Raw genomic sequence first — 15,678 nt, forward strand, 5'->3', positions numbered from 1 at the left:
TAACATCTTACAGACTGAGCATGTTTTCTGTACCAGTTTCCTCAGAGACTGCAACATGCCACCCTGTGGAGAAGCTCCTTACGCAGGAAGGTAAACAATCGGAACAGCTTCAGTGAGTCCCTGAAACTGACCAGATTCCCTCAGCCTCTCCCTTCCATAATCAGCAATAAGAGCTGCAAAGAAGACTCAGACGAGGCAAGCTGCAGAGTAAACTTTGAGTCCAGACCAGCTGTCTGGAAGAAACAGACACCAGCAGAGCAGCGTGGAAGAGATTTAGACAAAGCAAGTGACTTGGAATTGATGGTCTTCACCCTGTTGAGCTGACTGCAGGCTGTGCAGTGTTCTAGGTTCCCAGCTGTGTGAACTGTCACCTGTGCTGGGGTGGGCCTTAGTGACGTAGCTATCTTTTTTTTTTTTTAACTGTGTTTATTTTTTATTTTATTTTTCTTTATTAAGAAATTTTCTACTCACTCCTCATGCTATCCACAGACCTCCCTCCTCTTTCCTCCCAACCCCAGCCCTCATTCCCAAGCCACCCTGCATCCCCACATCCCCCAAATCGAGGTTTCCCATGGGGAGTCAGCAGAGCCCAGCACACTGAGCCTAGGCAAGTACAAGCCCCTTTTCACTGCACCAAGGCTGTGCAAGGTGTCACACCACAGACATCGGATTCCCAGAAGCCTGCCCATGCACCAGGGACAGATCCCGATCCCCCTGCCTGGGTGCCCCCCCAAACAGTTCGAGCCAAACAACGTCTTCTGTATCCAGAGGGCCTAGTCCAGTCCCATGGGGGCTCCACAGCCACCAGTCCACAGTTCATGGGCTTCCACTAGTGTGGACGGTCATCTCTGCACGTCCTCCCATCATGATCTCAATGTCCCTCACCTGCAGTATCTCTCCTCTCTTTCATCAATTGGATTCCCGGAACTCAGCCTGGTGCCTGGCCGTGAATCTCTGTATCTGCCTCCATCTGTCACTGGACAAAGGCTCTATAATAACAGCTAGGTTATTTGCTAGGCTGGTCACCAGAGTAGACCGGTCCAGGCACCCTCTGGACCACTGCCAGCAGACCAAGGTGGGGTCAACCTTGTGGATTCCTGAGAGCCTCCCCAGCACCCTGCCTCTACCTATTCCCATGATGTCCTCATCTATCATGGTATCATCCTCCCTGCCCTCCCACTCTGTTCCTGTCCCAGCTTGACACTCTCATTTCCCTATGTTCTCATCCCCCACTCCTTGCCCTCTGCCACCCACCCCCCCAGTCCACTCATGTAGATCATCTCATCTACTTCTCCTTCACAGGGTCATCCATGTGTCCCTCCTAGGGTCTTTTCCTGTTAGCTAGCCTCTCTGGAGTTGTGGATTGCAGTCTGGCCACACCTTCCCTCCCATTTAGTATCCACTAATGAGTGAGTACATACTATGTTTGTCCCTCTGAGTCTGGGTTACCTCACTCAAGATGACATTTTCTAGATCCATTCATTTGCCTGCAAATTTCATGATAACATTGTTTTTTACCGCTAAATAGTACTCCATTGTGTATATGTGCCACATTTTCTCTGGAGAGATGTAGTTATCTTTGAGTTATTTCTGTACCTGTAAATGACCCCTCACCTATATTTCTGCAAGTAATGTCAATAAAACTTATTGGTTCATAGCGTTGAACTTTGTTGATATCTGTACTTTGGTCTGTCATGGTATCCCTGTCTGGGGTGAGTAGACGTGTGTTATGTCTCCCAGGAACAGTTCTGTCATGCAATAGCAGGTTATAATAGCAATAGCAGGTTATAATTAGGAATAAATGTGTATAAACAAATATATATATATTTATATATGCAAATATATATTTATATATATAAATAAATATATATGCATTAATAATTAGAGAATAAAAGAGGCCACAAATTTGAAGGAGAACAGGTAAGGGCATATGGGTTTGGAAGGAAGAAAAGGCTAGTGATAAATGTTATTGTACTATAATCTCAAAAATATAATAATTGAAAAATAAAAAGGAAGACTATTAGTTATTCTAGAATACATGAATAATTGTGTTTGGAAAAGGAGATAGTATTATCAAATTACTATTTAGTAAATACGAAGTAATATTTATACATGAGTAGTCATTTAATAGTGGTTCACCAAATTGTGTGTCTGTTTGAGTGTACTAAAGAAAACATAAAGTGAATTTTGCTTGGATCAAGCCAACACAGCTATCTCAGGATTTTTCTGAGTTCAGAACTGCATTTTCCTTGCTGGGTGCTTTGTGGTTAAGTAATATTCTTGTGTGTTTATAGGCTTCCTTCTATGACTCTGGTTCTCTCCATTTTTCTTGTCAGAATAGTTTATTTTCTGCCCTGCCCCAGTTTTCCTTGAAGTTTGGAATTGCACTCACTGACTTCGCTCTGGCTTCATTCTTTTTATAGAACCACACTTCTCAAGTTCAATTTGCTTTTACGTTGGGTATTTTATGTGTCTGTCCCTTTAGAGTTCTAAAAAGAAAGTGTATTATTGACCAGATAAAGCTATTCAGGTAACTATTATGAAATTTATTTTTATGACCTTGGCTGCTTTAATGAGTCTTTAGAGTTTAAAAAATGCTCAGAGTAGCACGCCCCATGACCTGGGAGGTTCTCTGCGGTTATCATTTCTGACTTACACCTGCTCAGTCTAGACACTCAATGTAGCGTGCTTCTCCACTGCCCACTGCAGTCACATAAGAGCCTTTTAAGGCTTAAGGCTTCCATGTAGAAGTTCTTAGGCTCCATTTTATTGACCAACACTTTTGAAACATTGTTTTCTTTGTTCTTTCTTAGTTGATTCTCCTTTCATTTTTCTGAGTATTATTTTGTCTTGATTTTGAATTTTTGAAATGTGATATCATTTTACCTAGGGTAAAATTGAACCCATAGTCTACACAAAAAGGGTAGCTGTGAACTATTGAGCTTCCTGTTTCTATCTTCTACATGATAAGGTGATGGCACATGGGACCACATTCAGCCTCAGATTACTTTTCCATTGTGGTTTTACACACACACACACACACACACACCATCCAGTTCTCTCACTTTTCCATTATTTTTTTATTCCTGTGTTTTAATTGACATGATTGTAGAAGTATATTAATAGTATTTCGCTGTCCAAAAGGTCTTAGTTGAAATATACCATTTATAATTTTACTGATTTTAAACTTTAAAGCAAGTAAACAAATAAAAATATATTTATACCAGCAGATTCTCCAGGTTAGATAACATTTCTAATCCACTTCAAATGTAGCTGGCTCTTAATATTTTTGCATATGATTGATTCCCACAGTTCACATATCCCCAAAGTGTACTGTGCATGATGTGTAGTGTTTTTTTTTTTTTTTTTAAGTTGTGCTCTAAGGAATTGGATTAGTTTATGTGTAAAGAAAAGGCACATCCCACCCAGTTGAAGGGTCGGTACCAATTCAAATAGGGTGATCTGGTCTTCATATCTGAATTTTATCACGTAAGGGTCTCTGGGGGACACCCACATCTTAATAACTAGCAACTCTACTTCCTTCAGATGTCCTAATTACACTGCTGAATTCTCCATGCCTAGGCAGAAAGAAGTTTATTGTGACTGCATTTCTCAGTAGATGTAGAATGCCCTGATGTCAGAACTGCACATTTGGCCTTGGCACATTTTGTTACATACTGCTGATTATAGTGCCTTCAAAGCGTTCTGACACCACTGAAAACCTTGGGTAGGAATCATGCGCGTTGCTTCTGCCACTGTTAAATTTAGCTCCAGGTTGCCAGTAACATTTATTGCACCCATTTGAAATCCATGAGAGCTCAGGAAATAACGCTATCATTTGGGTTATTGTCGGGTCATCTATATCCTTTCTCCATCTGAAAAAGGCATGCACCCCTGCTGCTAATGGTCATGATAACACATGAAATCATTGTGGGTTTTGGTCTAATTTCCTCACTAGGACTTACAATGATCATGAGAGCCTAAATTTGTCCTATGTGTCCAAGAGTGCCTTACCATTGTGTGTAGAGGACAATGTACAATGCCAATGTTTGGGGGTTAAAGTCTGTCACACAAATCATATTTTAACCAGGTCTCAGGTTTCTAGACTTCTTTCCTAATAGTTTTCTTGTGCAATTTTTTCACCTTTGATTTTGCATATGCTTTAAGTTCTTTGATACATTCATATGCCACAAGCCCAACCGATAATTGAAATGATTCGTATTTTTAATCTGAGAAAAGTAAATAAAAGGCTAAATTAGTATTCCAAAGTATATGCAGTGTAACAATAGAGAAATACTGTCATCTGTTAAAATTTAAAGTTATTTTGTGATGTTTCATTAATTATTTGCAACCCAATATTAAACTAGGGAGAAATGAGAACATGATTCAATTTGTTAGAGGTATTAGAGAAGTCCTAGAAAATCTACATGAACAAGTTGCTTATATTTGTTTCTCTTTTAATTCCTTATCCTTTTAAGGACCAGTGGAGTCTTCTCCTTAAACAATACATTTTGTAGGATGTAAGATTTATTAGAGAACATGTCTTATGAGAACATTGTGGGAGACCTGACGTTGCTGAGCCTGCTTCTGTATGCCTGGCCATATACTGGCTTCACAGACATCTCAGATGACCACTTCTCAGCCAGCCTGCCCTTGATTTCATCTGTATTAAACTTGGTAAGTCCCCCCATTCTTTAAGATGTGGGTCTTCTGCTGGCCAAGGAACTGGTGCTTGAGCCTGTCCAGAGCCCAGGTCACCATGTTCTTTATTCTGCAACTTGGTATGGGAGGAAACGGTAACCCAAACAGTGTGAACCCTGGTCACTGCATACTTTGGCCTCTGGAAGGAATCTCTCCTGCCTGCCTAGGGCTTTGATCAACCTCTTCTTGATGGAGTTGAAATGGAAAAAATGGATCTGCAATGAAACATAAAATCTACTTTTGTTTGTATAAAACCTTCCTGTATCCATATGGTTCCTTGTAGCACAGACTAGGCATCCATTCACTTTTGCCTAGGTCTGTGATGTGGATGTTGGCACAGATGGCACTTCACCTAAAGCAATGCTTTGGGTATCATGGTTTGTTCTTTCATTGCAGGTAACGTCAGGCTGGGTATTGGCCCACTGTGGCACTAGGCTAGTCCGTAATCACTATGTCAATGAAAAGGCTATGTTTGCTGTTATGTCTTTTCTTTGAACTTCTCATTTCCAACATCTTTTCTCTTTTTGCTTACTTAAAAACAACTTTCTTTTGGTCTCATCTAAAGTGTTTATTCTCTAATGCCTTTGTTGTAGTGTGTCTTGTTTGTTTCCATGACACTCGTCAGTTTTGATAATCAGAGTCTATATCATTCTTCCTCACACCATTAATCTGTGCAATGCATGACAGTTGAAATTGATTCCATTCGGACTTTTGTTACTCCCTAGCTCAGAAGGAAGGTAGCTTGATGTAATTGGAGAACAAATTAATTTATTCACAGATGTCGTGTCAAAAATGCTTCAATAAACATTTGTCTCTTGTTTATTTTATCACATACTTGAATGCAATCTGATTTGTTTGCTTTTATTCACATTTAACTTCTTTCCAAATACTGATTTGGAAATTGACTGATTTATGTAAAACTTATTTTACATAAAATTTATTTTGAAAGTATACCTTTCATTTGTATCCATTCATCTTATGAACATATAGTAATTGCACAGAGAAAGGGTTTTATTATGGAATTTTCCATACACATGTACTATACATTCATTATATTTACTAACCATTACTCTCCCTTATTATCTCTCCCCACTCTTATTAGTAACTTGCCTCTTCCTAAATAGTTCTAATATTACTAGTTTCTAGCTCACTTTAGCCATAGTAGTTACCATCAAGAAAAACAAACAATAAATACTGATGAGGATTCATGGAAAAAGAAACCATATCCACAGGGTTGATGGATATACAAACTGGTGCAGTCACAACTGGGGTTGGTTCCTCAGGTTAGTGAAAACAGAACTACTACATGATCCAGCCATGCCACTCCTTGGGTTTACCCCTGAGGGGAACTAAGTGAGCACACCACAAGGCCACATGCATACCCACATTTGCAGAGCTGCTCACAAGAGTTGAAGCATGGAATCGGTCTGTTTACCTATCAACAGATGAATGAGTAGAGAAAATGCAGAATATATACACAACAGAATATAGACACAACAGAATATATACACAATCTGCCATAAGGAAGAATTCATTTGTGTCATTGCAGGGAAATTGATGTAAATGGGACTGTCTGGTGACATAAGCCAAAATCAAAAGAGAAATATAAAATTTCTCTAATATAAGATACAGGTTTCAGGCAGGTGACGGTGGAACACGCCTTTAATCCCAGCACTTGGGAGGAAGAAGTAAGTGGATCTCTGTGAATTCAAGGCCAGCCTGGTCTACAGAGCGAGATCCAGGATAGGCACCAAAACTACACAGAGAAACCCTGTCTTGAAAAAAAAAAAAAAAAGATACAAGTTTCAATAAAAAATTCTTTAAAAAACCTTTAAGTAGCAGATAAAAACAAAAATTATATATTAAATAAAGTATATGTTTTAATGCCAACATATACTGTAAAATATCTGTATCAAGTTAAATAAATCTCTTCAGGTAATTGTCATTTCTTCTAGATAAAAACATTAAAGTCTTCTAAGTATTTGAAATATTATATTATTTGTACCTCTAGTCACTCCAATACCTCATTGTTCTCCAGAACTTATTTTTCTTATCCACACCTTGTTGCCTTTTTCCAGCTCTCCCACAACATCATATTCTAACCTATACTATTCTCAACTTCCATAGGTCAGTCTTTTTATGATTAACATATGTATGAGGTTACACGGCCCTTGTCTCTCTGGATCATTTTACTGATGGATTTCTTGAGTGCTATATAATATATGCCATATAGATACCCATCTTTATCATGCAAGAAAATACCACATTATTTATTCCATGTATATTGCTTATGCTTCCCATTTACTAAGGTATTTGAATAAAGAACACTGATAGCTTAAAATAACCATAAACACACAAACACAAATGAACAATTAGGGGTTTGTGGCTTAGAAAACATGTTGACTTTATATTGTTAAGAAAGAAGAAAAAAGTTAGTAAGTGATATTTCCTGCAGTAATTTCATTTGGTTTAAGAGTATTTATCTTCGTATACATGGAGGTGCCTTAGGATTTTCTTATCTCATGCTTCTTAAAAATCAAGTCATCTGAGGCATTATTGCTGACTTCTACACACGCTGTTCTCAATCATGTATACTCAGTTATTAAACATGGGTGAATTGAGAATGTAATAAAAATTTAAATTAAATAAAGTTATATTAGATATTTAAAGATACCATGAGGGTTCATTAATAATATTGTTTGTAATAAATAAAAAATTCTTGTGATATTGTTTATGGTGTTTATTGATGTAAATACTTGATATATGCTATGAATATACTGTCCACAAGCAGAAATCCATTTATAGGTGAGGAATCTGAGTTTCAAAAGGAGTAATTAGCTTCTTCATAGTATATTAAAAGGAGTAGCAGGAATGAACATTTGAATCCCAGTTCTATTTGAATGCAAATCTGTGTTCTTTCCTCCAGTATTGCCACCACTACCTAAGGTTAGTCTTCAAATGCAAGTACTTGAAAGCATGAGGTACAGGAAACTCATTCCTTTGTCCCACAAGTGGCAGCATCATGGCCTATGCAGGTTGCAGATTCTGCAGTGGCAGCTAGCTGCAATGGAGGCCAAACTATAGTTTACTAACCACGAATACCTACGGAAACTACTTAATCGTTCACTAACTTAAGTTTCTCTGTAAAGTAGAACTAGAAACAAATAGAACCTACTTCAAATGTTGCTGAGAGGATCAAGTGAGTCAGTTTCTAAATTACTTGGCAGAGGGTTTGACATGAATTACTATCTAAAATTAAAATCAGCATTATTGTATGACCATGGGTGAAAAGATACAGTTCATTAAAAATGTTTGTCGTTAAAAATTATTTTCATAAGATCATCAATCAAGTATTAAGGGTGTAACACATTTCACATGTATTTATATTTATATATAAAAATATTTGAGTACTTTTCACTGAGTAAGCCTGTGTTAACAGAATGTTATCTGTTCATACACACTAGTAGCAAAAAGAAAAATGTGCACATGTACAAGAAGTAGATATTATACGCACGTGGTTATTTGTAAATATTACTTCATTTGTTAGTGAAGTTTCAGTTGCAGCTGCTCAAAAATGAAGGTAAGAAAATCTAATTTTTAATTTTGAAGGTATGTCCACATAGATCATCTGTTGTTATAATCATAGGTAGAATTTTTAGAGTGAAGGTCTGTGGAATTACACTATTTTGTTCATTTGAAAAGCTATATCAGTTTAACATTTTGAAACATCTTATTTTCTACTAGGGTTTAGTTTTTGTTTTTAATAAGATCCCCTGAAATCATCTGAGTCTTAATTCTTTTGGGCATAATGTTTGAGAGCTGCATTATAGGAGCTCTATGGGTAACTATTTTAATTTCCACAAATAGCGTCAGTGATGAAAATGCAGTTGAGTGTCATTCCTGAAATTTAATCATATAATATTTAAACACTCAAAAGGGAAATGCATATGATTATTGTGAGCCACAAAACCCAACAAATAAAATCAAGTCCAGTTATTTTTACATTAGTTAACTAATACACTCTCAATTTCCATTGCAATATTCTGGTTTAAATATCCTATCCAGTTAAACACAGTGACAAAACAAATCTATTCTCATGAGGATAGGTTTATCATTGCAGAACGTCATCATTTCTCTCCAGGCTGTTTAGGAAAATGGCCTCCTGAGCTTTTGAGCTTGTCATTTAAAATAACCAAGGGAATCTACATGAAGACTTTAATTAGAGAAATCTTTGTGATACTGTAATAAATACTATAGGACCATCTAAGTGATATTCATGTCAATCAAAAGTAATTTAATTAGAAATAAAGAACAATGAATCTTAATCAAATCTTAAAGTAAATAAATAAAAAATAATACATGATAAAGCAAGTGTGTTGTATGAACTACATAAAATTCTAACCTGAAATTATTTATCTTTCTTTAACCCATCTATACAGTTACTAAACAACTGATAATATTATATTGGAAATATAATAGCTGTTAGACAGCTATGACATCTGATAGGCAACTTTCATGTCAAATGTTGCCTTTTACTGGGGGAAGGAGATGATAAGAAAGGATTTTGCTATATATAATCCTGGCATGCCTGGAATTTACTTTGTAGATCAAGTAACTTTGAATTTTTAGGAATTTTCTGCCTTCATATCCTGCATTTTAGGATTAAAGGCATGATCCATTAAGCCCAGAGAAGAGCTCATTCTCAATATTTGAAATAATTATATTTTATTCAAACTTTAAAACAAGTGATTTGCAAGATGACAACTTTATATATCAAATCATAAAAGATAAGATACAAATTTATTTCTCATTAAGCAATGATGCATTACAGCTACACTAAATGAGCCACACTTTAAGATAAATAATTCATATATTTATTTTTATATTTGTTAACTTTGTATTTTAATATCTTGATTTGGTTTAACTAAAATGAATCAGTTTTATATTTAAATGTGCAATGTCACTAATGTTGTTTCTGTTTGTTTGAATTGTTTTAATTAGACTTTACAAAGTCAGTCAGCCTAAGGTATAGGAAATGAGACAAGTTCTTCAATGTTGATAATCAAACCAAGAACCCTGCTCCCTACCCCCACATAGAAATCAAGTGCTGTTCACTCAACTATATCCACAGTCCTTAAAATGCTTGCATTTACATTGAAGTCTTGTTAGTAGTAGAAGTTGCTCAAACATAGCATTCAAATATTCCTGTTATTTGAAATGAATGATAAGTGAGTGATGTAAAATAATCCAGATGTGCCTATACAGAAATAGCTGCTGAAGAGAAACAAGTTCTCCTTTATCATTCTCATTTCAATTTGTTTATATAAATTCCCTGCAAGACAGAGATAGGCAGCATGCACTAATACTAGAAGTTCATTCACAGGACCCTCAGTTTCAAGGAACTGGGAAGCCAGAGACTAAGGAAAACTCTATCAAACATCAGTCTCAGTTACTATATCTGAATATCAATCCACATCATTATTATGAATTTGCATTAAGTTATTGTGTTACTCAGATGGTAAAACATATATAAAATCAGCACTTTATGAAGTTTCCTTAATGCCCCAAAATTATGAAATGCTGTTATTAGTGTTATCACTAACATGAATTTGCCTCGAGTTAAGCACTATTCTATTGACTACAGTCCTGTCACTCTTCTTCCCATCTTTAATCAAAAAATAAATTGTTGAGGAGTAATTTCTTCCTCCTTATTAGCATTTTGAGTACATAGTTACCCTGCCCTTAGACCCACAGTCTCAGAACTCTATGACCATAGACTCCAAAAAGATAGAACTTACATGTCAAATCAAGGCTTATGTAGGTGCCAGCTGAGCTGCATTCTGTTTTATCTCCAAATGTTAACTGCAGTTGAGTCTATTTGTTCCCATTAGTTTTTCAATCTGAAGTATCTCCCTTTGTTGGCATAAGTTTCAGTGTTATGCATATTGACATGTGAAATGTGACCAATGCAGAAAAAAGCCTGGGTATCTCATGAGATGCTATCATTCTTTTCAGATTATGCATGTTATATCTTCATGTCTCTGGACTGAATACCCTCAGAGAATATCTCTATTAATAAGAACACATATGCAATGAGCCACTTCAATCAATCATGCGTTCTCAAAACAGATGATAATAATTTGGATCTATACTCCATTATAAATGCAGACTTTATAAGCAAAAGCAGGTGTGTGCACAAATCTATTTACATAATAACACTTACTATGTTGACAATTTCTTCCCATATATTCTCCTGGGCATTCGCAGGAATAGTTAGCAACGAGGTCTGTACATATCCCACCATTTCTGCAAGGCTCAGCTTCACATTCATTTATATCTGAGGCAAAAGGAACAAAAGGAGAGAGTTATTGACACAAGTAAGTGGATGTTAGAAAATATAGGAATCTTAAATACAGTGTCTGAATAGTGGTGCTCCTTTGAGCTTATGTGCACAAATTTCAATAACACAAATGCTGCTTATGCCAATATTTCATTTTAAAAATTAAATCAATTTCAAATACAACTGAGAATCCATATGAAAGACCAACAGACTTAAACCATTCCCAAATTCTGAAAATAAATATGAGTAGTTTGGGGAAATATTTGGTGCATCCATAGAATTAAATCAAACAAATTAACTCTGATGGAGAAATGAATTGGCTTCTCTTACAAGATCTCAAATCCATCCTGCAGCAATAACTGCCAATTAACACTGTCTCATTTCATCTTCATTCATTAAAATTCTAACTGACAGAGAGGTTTTAGTTTCTAAATAGTTTGCCTTTGATGAGAAGCAAATTAGAGTTAATAGCTAATGCTCATTACATGTAAAGTATAATAAGTACAAATGATGATCACTTCCTAATCTCATTCATGATTTTCTAAAGTTAGGGTGACTAGAGGGACTTACCTTTGCTATATCATCATTACACATGAAGGAAAACCATGCAAAACAGAAACCATCCAATGATTTACAATAATTTCCATGTCAGTTTTGGACAACAGAAAAATTAATGTGAGTTTTTAAAATGTATTTTGCTTTTGCTTTCAGTGTCTTTGTGTGTATATATTTACAAGTATGTGTTGGAATATGATACTGTATTTGGTTTAATTAAAAGCTAAATGACTAATACCTAGGCAAAAGGGATAGTCAGGAGTTTTGGACAGAGAGAGTTCTGGGAAGAAGAAAGGTAAAGTCACCAGCCAGACTAGAGGGACTAAAACATGTAAGAGGATAGGTAACAGCCACAAGTCGTGTGGCAACATGTGGATATATGTGGACAGATAAGCATCATATGTAGTAGGCTTTTTCTTGGGGCTACCAGCTCACAAAAAATAACACAGAGACTTATTAATTGTGAAAGCTTGACCTATAACTTAGGCTTATTTCTAACTAGCTCTTATAACTTAAATTAACTAATTTCTATCCATCTACATGTATATAAATCTGACATACATAATCCACATCAACATAAGTATGGACTATGTACTGTACAATATATGTATGTACTTTTGAAAGTTTGTGTGTTTTCAGAGCAAGGGGACCAGACACCAATGAAAATATGTGGCCTAGCTGATCCAGTCTCTCAAAGGGCCTCTGTTGAAGTTTCCTCAGAGTTCTATATCCAAAAAAGCTTCAAGGCTGCTGGATAAGATGGTCCAGCCTCACAGACTATTCTAGCCAGGACTACAGATAAGTCTTGCTCTTTCCCATTGCACAGAGACTAGACAGAAAATGTTATGGTTAGTTTTCCAGGATGTGACCATTATCTCAGTTTTCTCAGGGTTCTCCAAAGATACCATCAACCCTACTCAACAGGAAACAGTCTAGAGAGCATGATACCCACATTCGCAAGAGGTTGGGTTAGTTTTTGTTTGTTTGTTTGTTTGTTTGTTTGTTTGTTTGTTTGTTTTTGTCATTCTATTGGTTATGGATGTTTGTCATCATTTGGGGAGCATTGATAACAAGTTACTACTGATCATGGTCAGGAAAAAAAACTGAACAAAGGAGATTAGATTCAATGATCTCTTTCTGAAGGAAAAATTGGAGATGTATTATAAAAATGATGGGAAGAAAGGGTAGATTGTTGAGTCTATTTTTCAACAACCACTAGTCTCAAATATTTTACATTGGTATGGTTTTTATGTATACTGATACAAATTTAAGGTTGTTTTAGTTATACTATGTGTGTGTGTGTTAAATGTAATTCTGCCTTGATAATTGTTCTTATTGAATATAGTTTCACTATGTTAGAGTTAAAACCCTCCCCTTTTTATTTAGACAAAAAGTGAGAAATGTTGCATGATATGTGATCACACTGTGTAATGATGTGTCACTGTGGTTTGTTTAACAGAAAACTAAGCAGCTCATAGCTAGGCAGGAAATAGAGCCAGGCCTTCTGGACAGAGAGAGCTCTGGAAAAAGAAAGGCAGATTCACCAGCTGGGAGCAGAGGGAGAAAGACAAGAAGGTGGAGAGATAAAAGCAACAAGTCATGAGACAACACACAGGTGAATAGAAATGGGTAAAGTTATAAGAGCAAGTTAAAAACAAACTAAGGTATAAGCCACGCTTTCATAACAGATAAGAAGTCTTTGTGTCTTTTTTTTTTTTTTTTTTTTTTTTTTTGTGAGCCGGCTGCTCAAAGAAAAAGCCTGATACATGTATGTATCCACATATTTGTGCATGCATGCATATATGCATTTGATTACAGTGTGGATGTCAGGTAGATGCTTTATTTCCCTTTTTTTTATGATCAGTTGTGAGCTTGCTGCTGTGGGTGCTGAGAAGACTGCCATATTTTCTGAAAGAAGAACAAGCCCTCCAAATCCTTGAACCATCTTTCCATTGAATTCTCTGTTTCTTGAATCTGATGGAATTCTCAGCTTTTTTTTTATCTTATCTCAATTTCATTTTTAGTGTGATGAAAATCATTGTACTGTTCATTTTATTGTAAGACGATCAGATTTGGCTCCTCTGTGACCTGCCCGACACGTCTTTCTCAGCATTATATCTACAGAAACTTATCCTTGATGATCTTATGTAAATAGTAGATAAATTAAAGCGTCACTTCTAAGACTGTATCATTTGTTTTATGAAGTGAGACACAAAATGTTATTTCTTTATATACAAAAATATAGAAGAAACTGAGTACTCTGTCAGACAAAGACCAATTAAGAAAAATATAATTTGATTTTGGAATTGAGGGGCAATTTAATTAATGTAAATGAAGACAAGATATAGATGATATTTCCAAGCAGGAGGCCGTGAAAACTCCTAACTCTGAAGATACAAAACTGTGTTCATGTGCACAAACCTTCCACATTTGAAGGACATCTAAAGAAACAAGGAAGGGAACAGATTACAAGGACCACTTGCTGCCATCTGACTAATTTGATCATATGGTTTAGCATTGCAGACTTAGAGCAGGACAGGGCAGTTTCCTCTTATACTTCCTGTTTTGACAGTGCTAATGAAGCCTTTCTGCTGTAGGTTTGACTAACAGGACAGCTGTGGGAACCAATTTCAGGTTCGACACTAATAGTTGTAATATATAATTTTACTTTTTGAGTAGAAAACATTGAATATTTTCATTTTAAGTTTCAAATACCCCACTGGAGCTAAATCAGACATTGTTGGTGCTCTAATTTTAGAATAATGGAATTTTCATCACTGACAGTATGAGAATAACCAGGATTTTACATGTTAGCAATGGTAGGCATACACTACTCTCTTTGTTTCACCAATATTCCAGATGTTTGCCCAATAAATAGTGTTATCAATATGTGAATGTGAATCAAAGAGACAAGTAATCTTCTAAAACTCTCAACTATATGTAGCTTTAGGGCATATTGATAATTATTAACAAAACAAATTTATAATTAAGGTTATCTGATCCTTCAAAAGCAAGTCAACATCATTATCCAGAGATTAAAATCAGATAGTTACACCTGCTGAACATTTTATAGACATACCTCAACTATGACATGTATAACTTTCCATGTTTTTAAAACACAAAATGCATTTAAGCCAAATTCATAAAAACTCTTAAATGGATGATATGGTTAATACAATAGAAAATTTAGCAAATCATCCCATGTGTACTTATCTAGTAACATGCAGGATTAAAGAGCAGACAGCAATTACCCAGAAATGCTTATGTATTAGTGTAATGCAGCTCTTTCAATGATGAAGGCTATTTGCACTGTGATTAACATTGCAAGCAGTCTAAATGAAAACTGACCTCAATTTGTGCAAATCATGTTTAATTAAAGACTGGATAGAAATGTTCATGAGATACAATGTAGTGGAATGAAAATTAAATCTGTATAATAGATTGCATGCATTTATTTTTGTCACAGATCAAGTCATTATCATTTTCAGAAAAAAAGTCCACATCTATTTTCAATATAGTGAAATGGGGATTATATTTGTATCAAAGAAATACTTGACACTGTAGTTATTACTTCATGTAAATAAGAATTCCAATACTCTATCAAATTTACAGTTCAAGCATAATAATAGCTAAGCTTCTGTGACTACCTTGTGAGAAATTTTAGTGGTTTCATAATGTATTCCCAATGAGGACAGGAACTGGATTTTTTAAAACATACAACTTTGCTATTCACAATGTACTGTGTTTGGCACCCAGTAAACATGCTGCACATGAATATCCATCTTCAGCATACAGTGTGCTTGGTGCCCAGAGGCCACACTGCACATGAATATCCATCTTCACCCCACACTGTGTTTGGTGCCCAGAGGCCACGCTGCATGGGAAGTTCCAGATGATATCTCATGATTCACCTTTATTTTTTCTCATGGCTCCTTTTCAATTTTCTGTTTGTTTTGTTTTGCTTTTTGATAAAGAAAAAAATAAAGTGAATAAAACCTAGGGAATATATGAGAAGATGAACAGTTGAATTTCCTTAAAATAAAACAAGAATTTCTGAGTCTGGTTTTTACTAATTACACAGG

General features: G+C 35.7%; 1 protein-coding gene across 2 annotated transcripts in view; it reads right to left on the bottom strand.

Annotated features, from left to right (window-relative positions):
- The window catches only part of Edil3 (EGF like repeats and discoidin domains 3), a 448,869-nt gene that overhangs the window by 176,493 nt on the left and 256,698 nt on the right, over positions 1-15,678 (bottom strand). For both annotated transcript variants that reach the window (XM_028854156.2, XM_028854155.2), the window contains one exon: positions 10,925-11,038. In XM_028854156.2, coding sequence (XP_028709989.1) covers positions 10,925-11,038 — 114 coding nt within the window. The remainder of the gene's footprint in view (positions 1-10,924; positions 11,039-15,678) is intronic.

The sequence above is a fragment of the Peromyscus leucopus genome, chromosome 11, assembly GCF_004664715.2.
Source record: "Peromyscus leucopus breed LL Stock chromosome 11, UCI_PerLeu_2.1, whole genome shotgun sequence".
In the NCBI taxonomy this organism is placed as follows: Eukaryota; Metazoa; Chordata; class Mammalia; order Rodentia; family Cricetidae; genus Peromyscus; species Peromyscus leucopus.